The 21,470-nt window shown below is 37.6% G+C and overlaps 2 protein-coding genes and 2 pseudogenes across 4 annotated transcripts; 2 read left to right on the forward strand and 2 right to left on the reverse strand.

Moving 5' to 3' along the window:
• Positions 1-2,976, reverse strand: part of LOC112143820 — a 5,061-nt pseudogene extending 2,085 nt beyond the window's left edge.
• Positions 2,739-18,776, forward strand: LOC112143983 (myelin-associated glycoprotein-like). 3 transcript variants are annotated; one of them, XM_036215937.1, is made up of 10 exons: positions 2,739-4,247; positions 14,261-14,340; positions 14,433-14,813; positions 14,902-15,394; positions 15,469-15,504; positions 15,596-15,628; positions 15,717-15,758; positions 16,008-16,061; positions 16,158-16,185; positions 16,271-18,776. In XM_036215937.1, exons 2-8 carry the CDS (start codon positions 14,277-14,279, stop codon positions 16,042-16,044), a joined length of 1,086 nt encoding a protein of 361 aa, XP_036071830.1. In that variant the 5' UTR covers positions 2,739-4,247; positions 14,261-14,276; the 3' UTR covers positions 16,045-16,061; positions 16,158-16,185; positions 16,271-18,776. The 3 variants fall into 3 exon arrangements, with proteins under 3 accessions (XP_036071830.1, XP_024124037.1, XP_024124035.1); XM_024268269.2 differs by lacking the exon at positions 2,739-4,247 and having other exon boundaries at positions 13,929-14,340; positions 14,902-15,198; positions 15,295-15,394; XM_024268267.2 differs by lacking the exon at positions 2,739-4,247 and having other exon boundaries at positions 13,929-14,340.
• On the forward strand, positions 4,399-9,292 carry LOC112143984 (myelin-associated glycoprotein). The gene is made up of 10 exons (XM_024268271.2): positions 4,399-5,065; positions 5,156-5,536; positions 5,624-5,920; positions 6,028-6,127; positions 6,210-6,245; positions 6,337-6,369; positions 6,451-6,492; positions 6,733-6,786; positions 6,895-6,910; positions 6,995-9,292. Exons 1-10 carry the CDS (start codon positions 4,897-4,899, stop codon positions 7,052-7,054), a joined length of 1,188 nt encoding a protein of 395 aa, XP_024124039.2. The 5' UTR covers positions 4,399-4,896; the 3' UTR covers positions 7,055-9,292.
• LOC112143821 lies at positions 9,176-12,036 on the reverse strand (annotated as a pseudogene).
• Positions 18,777-21,470: the final 2,694 nt, after the last annotated feature.

The following is a 21,470-nucleotide window of genomic DNA, read 5'->3' on the forward strand; positions in this document are numbered from 1 at the left end:
CTCGCTCCTACTCAATGATTGCCAGCAACTCTTTCTGTATCATTGATCTATCCTTCCTCTGTGCCTCCTTTCTGTGGCACGCCGCGGCATACCCCAGCCCTACCCTTCCATGGGTCCAACCAGTGCCAGAACCTCAACTCAGCCACGTCAACTGCCTCCGCTGCCTTCCACTTCCACCCCGTTCGCACTTTGATTCCTGCTTGGGAGACCTTTGGGTCCTCTGAATCTTTGTAATGGAGCACATCTCTAATACGGCTCACTTTGAACGCCTCGCTCTTAGTGGGAATTTTAGCTTGTTGTTTTGACCATATAGTGCAATGCTGCTCAGACTCTGAGGTAGCCCCAGCCATTTACCCAGGAACCTGCTGACTGTCCTGTCGAACCCCCCTATGGTGGAGATCGGGGCCTCATATATCATAAGGGGCCATAAAATCCGTGGGAGGATTCCATGCTGGTAAATCCAGGCCTTGCACTTGCCAGTTAGCCCAGACTTGTCCACTAAAGCTAGCCAGGCTTCCAGCTCCAAGTTTGTTGCACGTGTCACTGCTGTATCTTTCAAGCTGCAGTCAAAAACTTTTCCCAGGCTCTTCACTGGTCTCTCCATGATGGATGGTATCTCAGTGGAGCCAAGTGTGAAGCGGAACTTATCAACAATTTTACCTTTCTTCAACACTAAAGATGTGGACTTTGTCGACTTGAAGCTCATGCGTGCCCAAGTGGACATCACCTCCAGGCCCTTAAGGATCCATCTGCTCCCTGGAACATGTGATGTTGTCACTGTTAGGTCATTCATAAAGGCCCCAATGGGCGACTGACGGACCCCAGACTTTGTGAGGGGACCTCTGCACTGAACCTTGGCCGACTTCACCAGCATGTTCATGGCTAGTGCGAACAGGACCACTGAAATAGTGCATCCAGTGGTTATCCTTTTCTCCAGCCTATCCCAGCCTGATGTTGTTGACCCAGCGGAGACTCTTAGACTGAAGCTATTGTAGTAGCCCAGAATGAGAGCTCTGAACTTGTCCAGAATGTGGTGCTGACATAGTGTCACCTCTGCTAGTTTGTGGGGTATGGAGCCATATAAGTCCAACCACAGCACAACCAAGTCCTCTTTGTTCTCCTGGGCATCCCTGGTCAGCTGTGTGACCACTCCTCTGTGCTCCAAGCACCCTTGAGACCATTGGAATCCCTGCTTTCTGGACTGAGGTATCAATGTATGAATTCCGTAAGAGGTAGTTGGTCAGGTGTTTAGCCACAATTCTGAAGAATATCTTTCGGTCAACACTGAGCACGGAGATAATTCTGAATTGATCAATGGTCTTTGATTCTTCTTCCTTTGGAATCCATACCCCTTCTGCAAATCACCACTGCTGGGCAACCTTCCCCCTCAATATAACTTTCAAGATATTCCAGAGCCTGCGAAGTAGCTTTGGGCAATTCTTGTAGACCTTGTAGGGTACTCCACTTGGACCTGAAGCTGAGCTCCTAAATGTCTTAAAAAGCCATTTTTCCTGTTGATCTGAAGCCTCCTTTTCCAAAAAAGTCCTCTGTGCGGGCGTGGCTTATGGTGCCCACCGCTTATCCCTTGCAGACATACTAGTGAGACACACACTTTGATAAGCCCATGAAAAATAAAATAAAATAAAACATTACCATTTACAATGCATTGTACCAGCGAGCAGCACCGGCTGGGGCTGCTAACTAATTTCATGCTAGCACATGCTGATTGTAGAATTCCCTGGAACAAGAAATCAAATGAAATGTCATCATACAGAAAGTGTCTAATTGTGCGTCATTTTCTAAATTCGTGCAGCCAGTGCTGACGTTTTTAGAAGCAGATGAAGGGTTATCTTCAGGAGAGCGGTTATGGCGTCGGTTAAACCACCCGGTGGATCCCGAGGGCTGCTGCTATAAAGCAGCGCCCAGCTGCTATCACAGTGGGTTGGATCTAACGCGGACAGCATATTTGTGACACCTAATGGTATTTTACCTTTCAGTTTCATTTTAAATACGTGTGATCAACTTAAAACAATCCCGTCTTGGATGGAATTAAAATACAAGCTGGCAATGCAATAACCCGCGCCTTCGCTGCATGTCTAACGTGGAGCCGACATGAATTTCAGTCACTTTTTCTGCTTGGTGCATATAAATAAGTACAAATAAGTTCACAAATTTATTATTGCGTTTTTTTTTTTCTGTTGCTGCAGTCAATGGATTTTTCACATTCCAAAATATAACCGCCATATTAAAGGGTTAAACTTGTTTTTTGACCTTAGACTGCCACAGTACCCAACCTATGACTACCAGAACACAGCAGACCTCAGCATTTCCAGAAACGTGAGGAGTAACTTTGCAAAGCAACTTCTAAATAAACACATGTATTTTATCAAAACTGAAATAGAATTGTTTTAGTATTATTTATTTTATTTTATTTTAGCTATGCTAAAATAGATTTTTTTCTAAGCCATGCTTAAATAATTGTTTATTTTGAAGCTGCTTCTGCAAAGTTGCTCCTCATGTTTCCGTAAGTTCTCTTATAGCCATACAAAAATATCTTTATCAGCTTATTTTATTAAATACAAGTATTTTATTTAGTACATTGATAATAGCCTTTAATATAAATCCATCCATTTTTAGAACCCACTGAATCTGTTTTAGGATCACAGAGATGCTGGAGCCTATCATGGCTACTGTTGGATGTTGAAGCTGCAGGGCCACACAATCCCAAACACACCGGGGGGTTCAGCTCTTCTTGTGATGGGTCTCCTGGGTTGGGGAGACACTTGGTGCCAGTGGGGCCAATCACTAATTAGGGTGTGGGGGGTGGGTCAGCCTGCAAAGCACCTTGGGTGTGGAACTACTTGGCAGCGGTCCCCCTCCCATTTGTTGCTGCATACATTCAGGCCCGTCTTCTTTCCGCTTTATTAGCACCATAGACATGTAAGACTGTTGAGTGGGGATGGGGGGTTTGGACATCACGGCCAGCAAGCAGGAGAGGTCCTCCCAGTCCCCTACCCGCCAATCTTAACTGCATTATTTATTACTGCCATCTCTCTACCCCACAATAAAATAATCTCCAACACACACACACACACACACACCCCCACACACGCACACATTATACAAGGAAGGAATTGTTTTTTGGAAAAAGTTCCAGTCTAGGTGCCCTATATTGAAAAGCCGACTTTCCTTTTTCTGTCCAAACACTCGGGAAAAACAGCAAGTAGATAGCCTGAGACCAGAGAGCATAAGGTCCATCAGATCTACTAAAGGGGTTTTTACAAATAAACACCTTGACTGAACCCCAAATTGCCTCAAGGTTTGCGCCAATGTTCGGGAGCAGAGTCGCCATCAGTGTGTGAATGGGTGAATAGGTCAGTGACTGTAAAGCGCTTTGGGCCTTCAAAGGAGGGTAGAACGTGCTATATAAGTATACGCCATTTGTGTGTCAGAAGATTCATAACCGCCTGTTGTAACAGTAAAATACGAAAAAAAAAAAGTGAAAACTTTTTGTTATAGTTTTGATTTTTCTTTTGTATAATACTTTTCAAAAAAAATCTTTTCACCTATTTATGCAAAATCAACACACATAGAAAACAAAACAAAAAAAAACAGCCTGAGCTAAAACAAGTAAAATGAAAGAAATTATTTGAAAGGAGAACACAGTTGGAAAATGTCTTTGTAATACTGAAATAGGTTAATCCAGTTAAATAAAATAATTTTTTTGTCAATTTTTCTAAACCGCTTTGTCCCTTTCGTGGTCATGGGAGTGCCAGAGCCTAACCTGGTCACTTCTGGGCGAAGTGTCTCCAGTCTGCCGCAGGGTCTCAATCAAACATTCGTGCACACTCACACCTATGGACAATTTAGAGCAACCAATTAACCTAAGAAGCATGCTTTTGGATGGTGGGAGGAAGTCGGAGTCCCCGGAGAAAACCCACACATGCACGGGGAGAACATGCAAACTCCAGACTTTTTGGTGCCAATAATAATTTAGACTTATTCCTATCAGGCAGTTTGTTTGAAGGCGGCAACCAGCACAAGAACTGCCCGATCTTTATATAATTTGCATTTTCCTTTTTTTTCCTGCACCAGTAACTCAACTCACCCTGGATCTGCATTCATTTTCTCCACATCAGTATTTAAACCACTGAATGTGTTTGACATGTTGTCATTGTGAGGGGTGTGCTTGTGGAGAACACAGGGGCTCTCGAGAGGACGGCACTTTCAGAAAGTGAGGTTTGATGGTAAATATTTCTGATTTAAAAGTTTTTTATGAATACATTTATGTTTATTTATAGCTGTTTTTAATTTCAGTATTGTTTAACAAATGATAAAAATTCTAAAGAAAGTATTTGCTGATATTCTATTTATTTTTAAATTCATACAAATATGCAAATGTTTTAAACTTCCTCCTAAAATTCTAAAGCCTTTGCTGTCATTGAAAAATCTGCAGCTTGCTTTCTAGACTTTTGATTTGTAAACTTTTAAATGAACAATAAAAAAGACAAATAGATGATTCTTACTTAATTCTCACAATAACTTTTGGGCATTTTCCTAAATACTACATGATGAATTGTTCATAAGTGCTAACTTGCTTTCCTATTTTCCTCTGTTAAATCAGAAAAATGGAAATAGATAAAGCTGCACATATTTATTAGAAGTGTTATTCTTTTCAGCTATATATAATTGTAGCTGATAAGATTCTTTTATTGCTGCAGGTCGCTTTGAGCTTGTATGCAATTTTCTTTATTATTTTATTGCTTATTAGAATATATGCCAATAATAATTGTACTGGCAGATAAACTGATTTAGTGAAAACGTTTAATTAAACACAGACCAACTGGGTTGGTTAACATGCACTAGCACAGCCATTAGCCCATTAGTTTTGCATTGATGACAGAATATCGTTTCAACATCTTTGATATTACTGTGCTAATTATGTTTGATCTGGTCTGTATTGATGCAGGTTTTATGTTCACTTGCTTGATAGTGGAGTCTATGACATCAACGAGAAGAATGGAAAAACTAGATAAAACTCTGATCGGTTCACTGCTTTTGGCAGGTAAATAGTTAATCACTTCCTCAATTTCTGGCATTTTGAGACTAAGCTGTTTTCCCTTTTTACCTTTAATATTCTATAAATCTTCTCCAGCTCTTTTTAGCAGTGCTGTTAGCGACGACTGGAAGGCATCTGTCACAAAGAATCTGGATGCCCTAGTCACCTCCTGCGTTGTGGTACCCTGTTCTTTTAGCCATCCTGGAAAAGCCCTACCATCCTCCAAACTCCGAGGGATCTGGCATATTTCCAATGATAAAAACCAAGTTATCTATAATGAAGATCAAACACAGATCTTGGATCCATACAAAGATCGAACAAAGATCCTCGGGCAACTTGGTCAGAACGATTGCACCTTAGAAATAGCCGATGTGAAAGATCACGACAATGGGCCTTTTTGTTTCCGGATCGAGATAGTGGGGGCCGAGAGCCAGAAGTTTTCCTTTGTTGGAGACTGTGTTGACCTCAAAATGCAACGTATAAAACCAAATTTACTCTTTTTTTTTCTCCTTAACATTTGATACTTTTTACTAACCTGTTTTTTCTTCCCTTTTATATTAATAGATTCTCCACCAGAAATCAAACTGACCCAGTCAAGGGCAGCTTTTGAAGGAAAAGCTTTCACAGTCACCTGCTCAGTCCGCCACACCTGCCCCTCATTCAGACCCAAACTGTCTTGGAGTCGAGGAAATGCAGATCAGATTTTTGAGAAACATGAACTGATCTCCCCAGGAATCTGGGTCATGGAGTCTGTTCTGACTTTTGTTCCTGAGGAGAAAGATGATCACAGTCAGCTGAACTGCACAGCTGTATTTCACGGAGGAAAAGCAACTACTAAAACCCTACATCTTTACTTAAAGCGTAAGACTTATTTGATTTTTTTTTTTCTCTAAATTGTGTCACAATTCTTGTTAATATATATACACCTGTGCAGAGAAGTTAGCCTCAACCATCAAGTCTACTTGTAGGTGCAGCAAACTACAAGAACATCATCATTCCAATTGTTGTGTTGGTTGTAACTGCTGGAGTCATTGGATTAGTCTCCAGTTTAATTATCAAAAAATACAAGTATGTAAATCAAATATGGAATAAAAACTTAGACTTTCTGGACATAGCCCAGTCCTAATGCTTTTTTTTTTTTCCGCTCAAGAAAACGTATTATGGAGCTCCAGAGTCAGGAGGGGAGGTGAGGAAAATGCTAAGAAAAAGTACATTTCAATGAACGTGCGTAAGGATTTTGATCATTCATAAAATTAAAACTCTCCTTTAAATTTTAGTGTTTGGAATCGGATGTCCAGATTCTCCCGAAGGTGAAACACACAAAAAGACACACACTTGAACTTTTAGAAGTCATGTTACAAACTACCTTTTATTATCTGTAACAATTTCAGGTTTCGATCAAATGCTCCACCACCATCTCAAACCAATAGAAGGTAAAGAAAGTTTGAAAAGCTTCAAATTCTTAAAATTGAACTAACTTCTTTTATTGATTATTAGTGATAATTTATAAAATCCTAATGAAGATGATAAAAAAACAAGATTTTAGAAACTATGGTTTGAATATAGTTATAACAAATCTACTTCACAAGTTTTAACAGATTTTTGGTTTTGTACATGTAGTACTTTCAATATTTTTTCTAATATTTATTTATATTGTCTGTTTTGTGTTACAGGATGCAAAGAGAGGACTTTGCTGAAGAGAAACCTTGTGTTTCATCCACCAAAAAGTACTTCATTTATTAGGAGGTCATCATCATGTCTTGTTTGATCATGTCTCATGTATTTCTTGTTTTTGTTCTGTTGCTTCTGTTACTGGACTTTTGCCAACCAAAAAGCAACATCTACAATGAGGTAAATAAACAATATTATATCAATAATCAATTCAATGGAGCCAGTTGAGTATAATGTGTTTACTTTGACCTTTGATCTTCACAGGACCATGACGATGATGACAATCAAAACACAGCGGATCTCAACATTTGTGGAAACGTGTGAGGAGCAACATTGCAGAAGCAACTTCAAAGTGAACACAATCATCTGATCAAATTATGATAATATGGAAGCAGAAAACGACCATCCTTACTTTTTTTATTGTAATTGTTTTATCGTTATAACGAGATCCACTATCTCGTGGAAATCATATTTCTCGTCATAATTCGATAATCAAGAACGAAGAATGAAGCATCTTGTTTTCTGACACAGAGGATTTACCTGTTTGAAAACACTCCACAAACGTCGTTTTTAGTCTATTTTTTATTCATTAGTGGATTTATGCTCTTTAAACATCTTAATTCAGTCTCTTGCACCAGCCTCTCCCTTAAATTCCCCAAAAACCCTGAAAAAACATTGACAGATTGACAGAATTCAGGGCATCTGAGCGTGTCTGCATGGTTTCGTTTATAGACGACCGGAAAATAAATAAAATTAAAACAGATTAGGTCTTTGCATCCCCGTGCAGGAAAGGGAGTGCGGGACGCTTCCTTTTTCATTAGTGATTATCTCGTTATTATGAGAAAAAGAAGTTTGTTTTCTTGTGATAACGTGATATTATCACATTATCACTATATTGTGAAAATTTACTAATTGTACTTTAGCTATGCTCTTTTTACTAAACAAACATGCTTTATTGGATACATTGCTATGTACCTTGATAAACTGGAATTTTGAGTACTTGCTTCTTATTTTTTTGGTGAGTTCTAACATGAATTTTTGTAACATTTCTCAGACATTTTAGCACATTTTTTTCCCAAGAATTGCTATTTAATTTTTTTTTTTAAGTAAAACTTTGTTTCAAGCTAAGAGAAAAATCTTTGTTTGATACAATGAAGGCGTAAAAATGTTGACATTTAAATTTTGTTTTTGCTCTAATATTGTGTAGATGAAGGTTCTCATTCATGGTATCTGTACTCATTCATGGTATCTGTACTTAAAGTCGTCATGACAGATAAAGCCTTTTGGATGAGCAGTGAAACATATCCAAAAAAAGACTTTGACTCCATGTACCATTGAATTGCCATTGAATTGATAAAGTTTGTTGCCGTGTGTCAGAGATGTTCATTTGTTTTTGTGCTCCGTTGCATTTTCTCATGAAATAGCCATCTGAGTTTATTAACATTCTCTCCATAAGTGGGGTGATAACAGGTGCTTCAATAGAGTGAAGTTAATTCATTTTTTAACAGTGATGGAGTTCTGAGTTTGAAGAATTAAATGAAGGATTGGCCTTTCTGACATTTCCTTTTCTTTTGCTGGGAAGGAAGTTAAGAGGAAATAACTGTTTTTTTAGTTCAAATTTTTTTAAGTACTACACCCAAAGTATGGGCAGTTTTGCCTCAAACCTCTAAGTCATGCAGAAACACCTACACTGCAAAGTATTTAAAACTTTGAGTGCAAGTCTCACAAATGAAGGAAACGTGAAATGAAAAATATCCAATTATTTTCTGAATGACTCACTTATAAGCATTTAGTAAACTTTGACGTCTTGGGAATCACCACGGCTGAGGTAACTGAGATTCCATAGTCAACAGAGAAATCTATTAATAACAGAGTAACATTTTATTTATGGTGGAAAGAAAGGATATCGCTGGAAACCGCTTGTTCCATTGGAGCTTCTGTTAGGGACAGTCAGGTTTTAGCTGATGCATTTATCCTACTGAATTGAATGTTTCTGCAAATTTGGCTTAATAGGGGAAGGATAAATTACTGTTACTTCAGGTATTGTGGTATAGTTTCACATCCCCAAAGACTTTTTTAATGGAATAAGCTTTTTGTTTAACCTTTTTTCCATAATTCAACTGCTCTCTGTCTTATATTGACTGATTTTATAACAAACACCTTCATTTTTTTGTACTGTTCTAGTGGGCTCCCAATGACAAAGAATAAAAAAATGTTTTATCAATGTGTTGCTCTAAGATTTGTACTTTGTGGATGAAAAGAAAAAGTAAAGCATTTAAGTCCTTAACACAAGCAGGAAGAGAGCAAGTTTCAGATGATATATTAGAATCTTTCTTTAAGACAACACAACTCACACAGGTCCTAATGAATTGTTTGTGATGTGTTTTGATTAAAAAACAAAACAAAAAAAACACTTGTACTTTTGAGGTTGTTTATTATTTTAGATTTTTTTATTTTCTTTAGTTTAAGAAATTTAAACTACTTTTACTGTTGTTTCATTGACCTGTTTTAATATTTTTTGTTGTCTCAAGCATTTATTGATAAGCATAAATACTTCTAACAAATTCTGACTCATTTTTTAAACTACTGAATAAAATGTGTACCATTTTCAAATGTATCGTGTAAAAATATAAAGTTTAAGAGGAAATGTGCATATTTGTTTCAATTGGAAAGGACAACATAATTTTTTATTCTGACGGGGGATATAAAAAACATACATACAAACTTTGAAAAATATATTGTTTGATTTATATGTTTATTTGCATTATGTATTTCCACGACTCTGCCCATGATACTTTGCATTCCACTGGGTGTTCGCATCTTGTCCAAGCTCCCTGCTGAGGCTTCCCAAGCACCCTGCTGGCTCGCTCCTCCTCAATGATTGCCAGCAACTCTTTCTGTATCATTGATCCATCCTTCCTCTGTGCCTCTTTTCTGTGGTACGCCGCGGCATACCCCAGCCCTGCCCTTCCATGGGTCCAACCAGTGCCCTGTGCCAGACCCTCGACTCAGTCACGTCAACTGCCTCCGCTGCCTTCCACTTCCACCCCATTCGCACTTTGATCCCTGCGTGGGAGACCTTTGGGTCCTCTGAATCTCCGTATTGGAGAACCTCCCTAACACGGCTCACTTTGAACTCCTCGCTCAAACTGCTTATTGGGAGTTTTAGCTTGTTGTTCTGACCATATAGTGCAATGCTGCTCAGACTCTGAGGTAGCCCCAGCCATTTACGCAGGAACCTGCTGACTGTCCTGTCGAACCCCCCTATGGTGGAGATTGGGGCCTCATATATCATAAGGGGCCATAAAATCCGTGGGAGGATTCCATGCTGGTAAATCCAGGCCTTGCACTTGCCAGTTAGCCCAGACTTGTCCACTGAAGCTAGCCAGGCTTCCAGCTCCAAGTTTGTTGCACGTGCCACTGCTGTATCTTTCAAGCTGCAGTCAAAAACTTTTCCCAGGCTCTTCACTGGTCTCTCCATGATGGTCGGTATCTCAGTGGAGCCAAGTGTGAAGCGGAACTTATCAACAATTTTACCTTTCTTCAACACTAAAGATGTGGACTTTGTCGACTTGAAGCTCATGAGTGCCCAAGTGGTCATCTCCTCCAGGCCCTTAAGGATCCATCTGCTACCTGGAACATGTGATGTTGTCACTGTTAGGTCATCCATAAAGGCCCTAATGGGCGACTGATGGACCCCAGACTTTGTGAGGGGACATCTGCACTGAACCTTAGCCGACTTCACCAGCATGTTCATGGCTAGTGCGAACAGGACCACTGAAATAGTGCATCCAGTGATTATCCTTTTCTCCAGCCTATCCCAGCCTGATGTTGTTGACCCAGCGGAGACTCTTAGACTGAAGCTATTGTAGTAGTCCAGAATGAGAGCTCTGAACTTGTCCAGAATGTGGTGCTGACATAGTGTCATCTCCGCTAGTTTGTGGGGTATGGAGCCATATAAGTCCAACCACAGCACAACCAAGTCCCCTTTGTTCTCCCGGGCTTCCCTGATCAGCTGTGTGACTACTCCTAACTAATTTCATGCTAGCACATGCTGATTGTAGAATTCACTTGAACAAGAAATCCAGTGAAATGCCATCATACGGAAAGTGTCTAATTGTGCGTCATTTTCTAAATGCGTGCAGCCAGTGCTGACGTTTTTAGAAGCAGATGAAGGGTTATGTTCAGGAGAGCGGTTATGGTGTCTGGTTAAACCACCCGGTGGATCCTGAGGACTGCTGCTATAAAACAGCGCCGAGTTGCTATTGCAGCGGGTTGGATCAAACGCGGACAGCATATTTGTGACAGCTAAAGGTATTTTACCTTTCAGTTTCACTTTAAATATGTGTGGCCAACTTAAAACAATCCCATCTTGGATGCAATTAAAATACAAGCGGGCAATTCAATAACCTGCGCCCTCGCTGCATGTCTAACGTGGAGCCGAAATGAATTTCATTAGTTTTGTCTGCTTGGTACATATAAGTAAGTACAAATAAGTTTACAAATGTATTATTGTGTTTTTTTTCTGTTGCTGCTGTCAATGGATTTTTACCATCCAAAATATAACCGCCATATTAAAGGGTTAAACTTGTTTTATTTGACCTTAGACTGCCAGAGTACCCAACCTATGACTATCAGAACACAGCAGACCTCAGCATTTCCAGAAACGTGAGGAGTAACTTTGCAAAGCAACTTCTAAATAAACACACGTATTTTATCAAAACTGAAATAGAATTGTTTTAGTATTATTTATTTTATTTTATTTTAGCTATGCTAAAATAGATTTTTTTCTAAGCTATGCCTAAATAATTGAGTTTATTTTGAAGCTGCTTCTGCAAAGTTGCTCCTCATGTTTCCGTAAGTTCTCTTTTAGCCATATTAAAATATCTTTATCAGCTTATTTTATTAAATACAAGTGTTTTATTTAGTACATTGATAATAGCCTTTAATATAAATCCATCCATTTTTAGAACCCACTGAATCTGTTTAAGGATCTCAGAAATGCTGGAGCCTATCATGGCTGCTGTTGGACGTTGAAGCTGCAGGGCCACACAATCCCAAACATACTGGGGGGCATCAGCTTTACTTGTGATGGGTCTCTTGGGCTGGGGAGACACTTGGGGCCAATCACTAATTAGGGTATGGGGGGTGGGTCAGCCTACAGAGCACCTTGGGTGTGGAACTACTTGGAAGCGGTCCCCCTCCCATTTGTTGCTGCATACTGTACATTTAGGCCCCTCTTCACTCCGCTTTATTTGCACCTTAAACATGTAGGACTGTTGAGTGGGGATGGGGGGTTTGGACATCACTGTCAGCCAGCAGGAGAGGTCCTCCCAGTCCCCTACCCGCCAATCTCAACTGGACTATTTATTACGGCCATCCCTCTACCCCACAACAAAATAATCTCCAACACACACACATTATACAAGAAAGGAAATGTTTTTTGGAGAAAGTTCTAGAAAGTCTAGGCGCCCTGTATTGAAAAGCCAACTTTCCTTTTTCTGTCCAAACACTTGGGAAACACAGCAAGTAGATGCTCTGAGACTGGAGAGCATGAGGTCCATCAGATCTACTAAAGGGGTTTCTACAAATAAACACCTTGACTGAACCCCAAATTGCCTCAACGCCAATGTTCGGCAGCTGAGTCGCCATCATTGTGTGAATGGGTGAATGGGTCAGTGACTGTAAAGCGCTTTGGGCCTTCAAAGGAGGTAGAAAGCACTATATAAGTATACGCCATTTGTGTGTCAGAAGATTCATAACCGCCTGTTGTAACAGTAAAATATGTAAAAAAAAAAAAAAGTTAAAACTTTTCGTTATAGTCTTGTGGTTGCTAAGATTTGATTTTTTTGTATAATACTGTTCAAAAAATCTTTTCATCTATTTATGCAAAACCACACATAGAAAACAAACAAACAAAAAAAAACAGCCTGAGCTAAAACAAGTATCATGAAAGAAGTTATTTGAAAGGAGAACACAGTTGGAACAATGATGTATCATCACAATCTCTTTATATGTTTACAGTGCAAAAATGGAGAAATAGTGTATTTTAAGGGCTTAGTTGACAACAATAAGAGATAGGGGTTTACCAAGTACACAGATCAAGCAGGGTACTGCCATTTCAGAAAACCAATTTGAAAAACATCTGCTTGACAAGTGTTCCAGTAGACGCCTCCCAAAATCTACTCAAGTCATCCTTGTATTTAACTAAGCCTTTCTATTAATATGATTTGGAAAATGTCTTTGTAATACTGAATTAGGCTAATCCAGTTAAATAAAATCATTTTTTTGTCTAAACCGCTTTGTCCCTTTCGTGGTCATGGGAGTGCCAGAGCCTAACCTGGTCACTTCTGGGCGAAGTGTCTCCAGTCTGCCGCAGGGCCTCAATCAAACATTCGTGCACACTCACACCTATGGACAATTTAGAGCAACCAATTAACCTAAGAAGCATGCTTTTGGACGGTGGGAGGAAGTCGGAGTCCCCGGAGAAAACCCACACATGCACGGGGAGAACATGCAAACTCCAGACTTTTTGGTGCCAATAATAATTTAGACTTATTCCTATCAGGCAGTTTGTTTGAAGGCGGCAACCAGCACAAGAACTGCCCGATCTTTATATAATTTGCATTTTCCTTTTTTTTCCTGCACCAGTAACTCAACTGTCCCTTGATCTGCATTAATTTTCTCCACATCAGTATTTAAACCACTGAATGTGTTTGACATGTTGTCATTGTGAGGGGTGGGCTTGTGGAGAAGACAGCGGCTCTTGAGAGGACGGCACTTTCAGAAAGTGAGGTTTGATGGTAAATATTTCTGATTTACAAGTTTTTATGAAAACATTTATGTTTATTTATAGTTATTTTTAATTTCAGTATTGTTTAACAAATGATAAATAATAACTTCCTCCTAAAATTCTAAAGCCTTTGCTGTCATTGAAAAATCTGCAGCTTGCTTTCTAGACTTTTGATTTGTAAACTTTTAAATTAACAATAAAAAAATATATGATTCTTACTTAATTCTCACAATAACTTTTGAGCATTTTCCTAAATACAACATGATGAATTGTTCATAAGTGCTAACTTGCTTTCCTATTTTCCTCTATTAAATCACATAAAGGGAAATAGATAAAGCTGCACATATTTATTGGAAGTGTTATTCTTTTCAGCTATATATAATTGTAGCTGATAAGATTGTTTCATTGCTGCAGGTCGCTTTGAGCTTGTTTGCATTTTTCTTTATTATCTTATTGCTTATTGAAATATATTCCAATAATAATTGTACTGGCAGATGAACTGATTTAGTGAAAAACTATAACTAAATATGCAATCATCTTGAATGTATAAAAATGAAAACACCCTTAAACTGTCTTAGCTTTAAACACAGACCAACTGGGTTGGTTAACATTCACTAGCACAGCCATTAGCCCATTAGTTTTGCATTGATGACAGAAGATTGTTTCAACTTCTTTGACATTACTGTGATAATTATGTTTGATCTGGTCTGTATTGATGCAGGTTTTATGTTCTCTAGCTTGATAGTGGAGTCTATGACATCAAAGAGAAGAATGGACAAACTAGATAAAACTCTGATCGGTTCACTGCTTTTGGCAGGTAAACAGTTAATCACTTCCTCAATTTCTGGCATTTTTAAAACTAAGCTGTTTCTCCGTTTTTATCTTTAACGTTCCATAAATCTTCTCCAGCTCTTTTCAGCAGTGCTGTTAGCGACGACTGGAAGGCATCTGTCACAAAGAATTTGGATGCCCTGGTCACCTCCTGCGTTGTGGTACCCTGTTCTTTTAGCCATCCTGGAAAAGCCCTACCATCCTCCAAACTCCGAGGGATCTGGCATATTTCCAATGATAAAAACCAAGTTATCTATAATGAGGATCAAACAAAGATCTTGGATCCATATAAAGATCGAACAAAGATGCTCGGGCAACTTGGTCAGAACAATTGCACCTTAGAAATAGCCGATGTGAAAGATCACGACAATGGGCCTTTTTGTTTCCGGATCGAGTTAGTTGGGGAAGAGAGCCAGAAGTTTTCCTTTGTCCAAGACTGTGTTGACCTCAAAATGCAACGTATAAAACCAAATTTAGTACTTTTTTTCCCCCTTAACATTCAATACTTTTTACTAACCTGTTTTTTTCTTCCCTTTTATATTAATAGATTCTCCACCAGAAATCAAACTGACCCAGTCAAGGGCAGCATTTGAAGGAAAAACTTTCACAGTCACCTGCTCAGTCCGCCACACCTGCCCCTCATTCAGACCCAAACTGTCTTGGAGTCGAGGAAATGCAGATCAGATTTTTGAGAAACATGAAGAGATCTCCCCAGGAATCTGGGTCATGGAGTCTGTTCTGACTTTTGTTCCTGAGGAGAAAGATGATCACAGTCAGCTGAACTGCACAGCTGTATTTCACGGAGGAAAAACAACTACAAAAACCCTACATCTTTACGTAAAGCGTAAGACTTTTTTGATTTTTTTCTCTCTAAATTGTGTCACAATTCTATATACACCTGTGCAGAGAAGTTGGCCTCACACATCAAGTCTACCTGTAGGTGCAGCAAACTACAAGAACATCATCATTCCAATTGTTGTGTTGGTTGTAACTGCTGGAGTCATTGGATTAGTCTCTGGTTTAATTATCAAAAAATACAAGTACGTAAATCAAATATGGAATAAAAACTTTCTGGACACAGCCCAGTCCTAATGCTTTTTTTATTCCACTCAAGAAAACGTATTATGGAGCTCCAGAGTCAGGAGGGGAGGTGAGAAAAATGCTAAGAAAAAGTACATTTCAATGAACGTGCGTAAGGATTTTGATCATTCATAAAATTAAAACTCTCCTTTAAATGTTAGTGTTTGGAATCGGATGTCCAGATTCTCCCGGAGGTAAAACACATAAACAAAAAACAGAAATGCACTTTAACTTTTAGAAATCATGTTACAAACTACTTTTTATTATCTGTAACAATTTCAGGTTTCGATCAAATGCTCCACCACCATCTCAAACCAATAGAAGGTAAAGAAAGTTTGAAAATCTTGAAATTCTTAAAATTGAACTAACTTCTTTTATTGATTATTAGTGATAATTTATAAAATCCTAATAAAGATGATAGAAAAACAAGATTTTTATGTGTGTTGAAACTATGGTTTGAATATAGTTATAACAAATCTACTTCACAAGTTTTAACAGATTTTTGGTTTTGTACATGTAGTACTTTCAATATATTTTCTAATATCTATTTATATTGCCTGTTTTGTGTTACAGGATGCAAAGAGAGGACTTTGCTGAAGAGAAACCTTGAGTTCCATCCACCAAAAAGTACTTTATTTATTAGGATGTCATCATCATGTCTTGTTTGATCATGTCTCATGTATTTCTTGTTTTTGTTCTGTTGCTGTTGTTACTGGATTTTAGCCAACCAAAAAGCAACATCTACAATGAGGTAAATAAACAATATTATATCAATAATCAGTTTAATGGAGCCGGTCGGAGTTTAATGTGTTTACTTTGACCTTTGACCTTCACAGGACCATGACGATGATGACAATCAAAACACAGCGGATCTCAACATTTGTGGAAACGTGTGAGGAGCAACTTTGCAGAAGCAACTTCAAAGTGAACACAATGATCTGATCAAATTATTATAATACGGAAGCAGAAAACGGCCTGCCATAAATTTTTTTTAATCGTTATAACGAGAGCCACTATCTCGTTATAACAAACAAAGTCCGTTCTTGTTATAATGAGATAATCAAGAACGGTGATTGAAGTGTCTCCATCGTGCTTTCAGAGACACAGAGACTTTACCGGCTTGAAAACACTTCACAAATGTTTTTAGTCTATTTTTTATTTATTAGTGGATCTATGCTCTTTAAACATCTTAATTCAGTCTCATGCACCAGCCCCTCCCTTAATTTCCCCAAAAACCCTGAAGAAACATTGACAGATTGACTGAATTCAGGGCATCTGAGCGTGTATGCATGGTGAGTTCACAGACATCCGGACATCAGCAGCAAAACAAAGCAGTTTATCAGAGAAAACATCGAACATCGGCAATTATCCATTTATAATTGATTGATTAAATAGTTTCAACATTTTTTCTGAAAAATTGCTTTGTTTTCCTGAAGATTGTATAAAATGGCAAAAGCAGAGTAACGGATTTAGTTGGGCCGAGTGGCTCTTTTGTTCTGCTAATTTCCGGAGTTCATTGAACACATCATGCACAGAGTCTCGTCTGCGCTGTGATCTGTCAATCAACCTGGTCAGAGGTTTGTGGTAAATAAAGGGAGGAGTGCTGGTGGATGACGGACTGAAGGCGTTTGAGGAGCGTAGACCCACTAATAAAATAATAAAAGAAAATAGACTAAATAGAGAGGCCGTTTTTGATAATTACTACAGCGTGAAAATTTACTAATTGTACTTTAGGTATGCTTCTTTTACTATACAAAAGTGCTTTATTAGATACATTGCTATGTACCTTGATAAACTGTAATGTTGAAATCTTGCTTCTTTTTTTTTTTTTTTTTTTGGTGAGGTTTAACAATAATTTTTGTAACATTTCCCAGACATTTTAGCATAATTTTTTTCCCAAGAATCACTATTTCAAAAAAAAAAAAGTAAAGCTTTGTTTCAATCTGAGAGAAAACTCTTAGTTTGATACTATGAAGGTGTTGAGATTTAAATTTTGTTTTTGCTCTAATATTGTGTAGATCAAGGCTCTCATTCATCCAGGTGACGTCTTTAAGTAGAATCATGGTATCTGTAGTTAAAGTCATCATGACAGATAAAGCCTTTTGGATGAGCAGTGAAACATTTAAAAAAAAAAGAAGACTTTGAGTCCAGATGCCATGATTCAACTTTAAGACTCTAATTTCATTTTAGAACTCATTCAAAAAAATCTGAGCATGTTGCAGATGAGTTTCAGTGAATGATTTTCAGCTGCCCTAATCCCTAACATCAGTGTGCTGTGGCAGCAAAATGTTGAAATTAAATACACCTAAAAATTTTCAAAGCATCACGTTTTAAAAAATCAAAGGAGCACTGGATGAAGACAGACAAGAGTTAACAAGTATTTTGAAACAAGATAAAAAAAAACTTCTCCTACTTATCCAACCTCAAATTACTCCATTGTTGGTGAATTTATAAAGTTTGTTGCTGTTTGTCAGAGATGTTGATTTGTTTTTTTTGCTCTGTTGCATTTTCTCATGAAATAGCCATCTGAGTTTATTAACATTCTCTTCATAAATGGGATTATAACAGGTGCTTTTATAATTTAGAGTGAAGTTAATTCATTTTTCAACAGAGATAGAGTTTTTAGTTTTAAGAATCCAATGAAGGATTGACCTTTCTGTCATTTCATTTTCTTTTCCAGGGAAGGAAGTAAAGAGGAAATAACTGTCTTTTCAGTTCCAATTTTTTTAAAGTACTAAACCCGTATGGGCAGTTTTGTCTCAAACTTTTGCTCTCAGAGCAAGTCATGCAGAAGCATCTACATTACAAATTATATAAAACTTTGAGTGCAAGTCTCACAAATGAAGGAACTTGGAAATGAAAAATATCCTATTATTTTCTGAATGACTAACTTATAAGCATTTAGTAAACTTTGACGTCTTGGGAAGCACCACGGCTGAGGTAACTGAGATTCCATAGTCAACAGAGAAATCTATTAATAATAGAGTAACATTTTATTTATGGTGGAAAGAGGGCACGTCGCTGGAAACCGCTTGTTCCAATCTATGCATTTATCCTACCGAATTGAATGCTTCTGCAAATTTGGCTTAATAGTTTAAGAATAAATTACTGTTACTTCAGGTATTGTGGCAATCTGCTGGGCAGCTTAGTTTCACATCCCCAAAGACTTATTTAATGGAATCAGCTTCTGGCCCTTTTAATTTCTAACTTTCCAAAGGACAAACAACTGCTTAAGACATGCATTGAGTTACCTTTCTGTCATATATTTACTGATTTTGTATTAAACACCTAATTTCTTTGTACTGTTCTAGTGCGCGCTCGATGATGAAGAATAAAAAAAAATCTTTAACAATGTGTTGCTCTAAGATTTGTACTTTGAAGATGAAAAGAAAAAAGTAACTACAATATGTAAGACCTTAACACAAACAGGAAGAGAGCAAGTTTCAGATGATATATTAGAATCTTTCTGTAAGACAACCCAACTCACACGGATCCTAATGAATTGTTTGTGATGTGCTTTGATTAAAAAAAAAAGCACACTTGTACCTTTAAGATGGTTTATTATTTTAGATTTTTTTTATTTTTATTTTCTTTAGTTTAAGAAATTTAAACTACTTTTAATATTTTTTTCATTGACCTGTCTTAATATTTTTTGTTGTCTCAAGCATTTAAACTTCTAAAAAATTATGACTCATTTTTTAAACTACTGAATGAAAAGTGTACCTTTTCCAAATGTATCTTCTAAAAATATAGAAGATATTTAAGAGGATATTTGCTTCAATTGGAAAGGACAACAGAATGTTTTATTCTGACGGGGGATATAAAAAACATACATACAAACTTTGAAAAATATATTGTTGTTTCATTTATACGTTTATTTTCATTCTGTAAATACAACTGAAAGAAATTATCTACCTGGAAACAAACATTTCACAAATGCAGTCATATAATCGTATCTCTTCATGTTCAGACAGTGCCACAAGTTCATAAAAAAGGAAGATGATTCACTTTCTAGTTGGGGTGTGGTTCAATTTTACCCTCATCTATAAGACAAACAAAGAAGGGTCCAAGCAGATACTTTTTTTGAACAGACAAAATCAAGAATCCCATCTATCTGTCACCATAATCATGCTGAATTAATGCAGGGATCACAGTGTCCGCTGTGAGTCATTCATGAGTTCTGATCTCCAATGAAAGTAGGATTTAACATTTTGTTTGTGTAAAGGTGGAAATCCACTGTCTTTTGATCAGCCAGATCCATGTAAGGAGTGCTGCGATTGAAGTAAACTTTTTTCATGGATGAACTTTGTTTCCTGTCGATCCTCCAGAGCTCCTCTTTGTATTTAGTCAGGAAGTCCTCGAGCTTGGCTGTGTCCTCCTTCTGTTGTCCCCAGGACTTTTTCTTGAGAGTATCGGCAACGTAGTTGGTGGATGCAAAGTTGCCCATTGTGGAAAATGTGAACTGCAGATTAATAATTATTCTTTTTAAATCAGAGAGGGGAAAACAATTATTGAAAAACATTGATATATGAAGTAAAAAAAAAAAACCTTACTTCAGTGTGGAACCAGCAATTCACAGAAAATATGATTTACTGTACCTGAAGTCACCAATGTGTTCTTGCCTTGCTGACGCTTAAAATCTAGTGCTGAGAAAACCTTTGTCGATCTGGTTAATTTAAGACAAGCCGGTTAGTCAATAGAGGAAAGAGGTGTCTAAAGAAAAAGTAATTAAATCAGGCAAAGATTAAAGAAAACAGTGAACTGTTGATAAAAAGTCCTGATTAAACTAAAGATCCATGCTACTTATCAGCAACTAGGAAACTGCTGAATTCAAGGGTGCTGATGTGACTGAAATGAAGTCAATAACAAAGACACCTTTAGGGGTGAACAGGTTCAGGTTAAATCAATGATATGAAACACAAGTATACACCCACAAGCAAAATTCCCCTTTTCATAAAAGTGCATCTATTGAAATCGTGTTGTACAGCTACTTTTAACATACTGAAAATTCAAGTTTGAATCTAATACCTGAGCACCATCCAGAACATGATGGAAGTTCAAGAATTTCTTATAGACTTTTTTTTTTTTCCTGCTGTCAATGGATTTTTACCATCCAAAATACAACAGCTATATTAAACATGTTTTATTTGACCGTTGGGGCGGTAGAGTTGTCCTGCCAATTGGGGGATCAGTCTGGATGCTGTCCTCGAACTACCCATTCTCATACAAACACTAATTAGGGTGTGGGGGGTGGGTCAGCCTGCAGAGCACCTTGGGGGTGGCAAAGGATTTATAGCCACCAGTTGCAACAGTAAAATATGTCAATCAAAAGAGGTCTTCAGTTCTTATTTGTTTGCTCAGCTGTTGCACAGTACGAGTTGAAAAAAAACAAAAACATTCTGTTCATGTAATGGGATTATAATAGGTATTTTAAAAGTGAGAGTGAAATTAATTTATTTTTGAATAAAACCTTTTCACTATGAGCAACAGTGACGCAGTTCTGAGTTTTGAGAATCGTAGTGAAGGATTGACCTTTCTGTCATTTCCTTTTCCTTTTCAAGGAAAAGGGGTCTTTTTTTTATTTTGCGTGTGTCAACTTAATCTTGTATGAATCATTTGCATAGTTTCTGTTCCTCTATTTGGTGAAGAGGGCCCTCTTAGAATACATTTCTCAGGAGAATTATTTTTAATTTGACTTTTACTGGTACTTTTTTCTGTTTTCCAGTTCTCATGCCAATGACTTGTAATCTAAAGTTAAGCACATACTGATTAGACACAGTTCTCTGTTAATGTGCAGTTCTCTTGACATTAGGTTTTCTAACTTCTAAGTAGTTCAAGATTTTGTTTTTTATCTATACCATATCAAATTAGAATATATGCAGAGTTTGCTTAATAAAATGTGCAATTACTCTGTCTTTTTATTTTCACATTTTTTGTTACTAAGTACAGACCCTTTCCGAAAAAAAAGAATATCATGAAAAAGTGTATTTATTTCCATCATTTCATTCAAGAAATGAAACCTTAATAGAATACATA

Source organism: Oryzias melastigma, linkage group LG16 (assembly GCF_002922805.2).
Source record: "Oryzias melastigma strain HK-1 linkage group LG16, ASM292280v2, whole genome shotgun sequence".
NCBI lineage: Eukaryota > Metazoa > Chordata > Actinopteri > Beloniformes > Adrianichthyidae > Oryzias > Oryzias melastigma.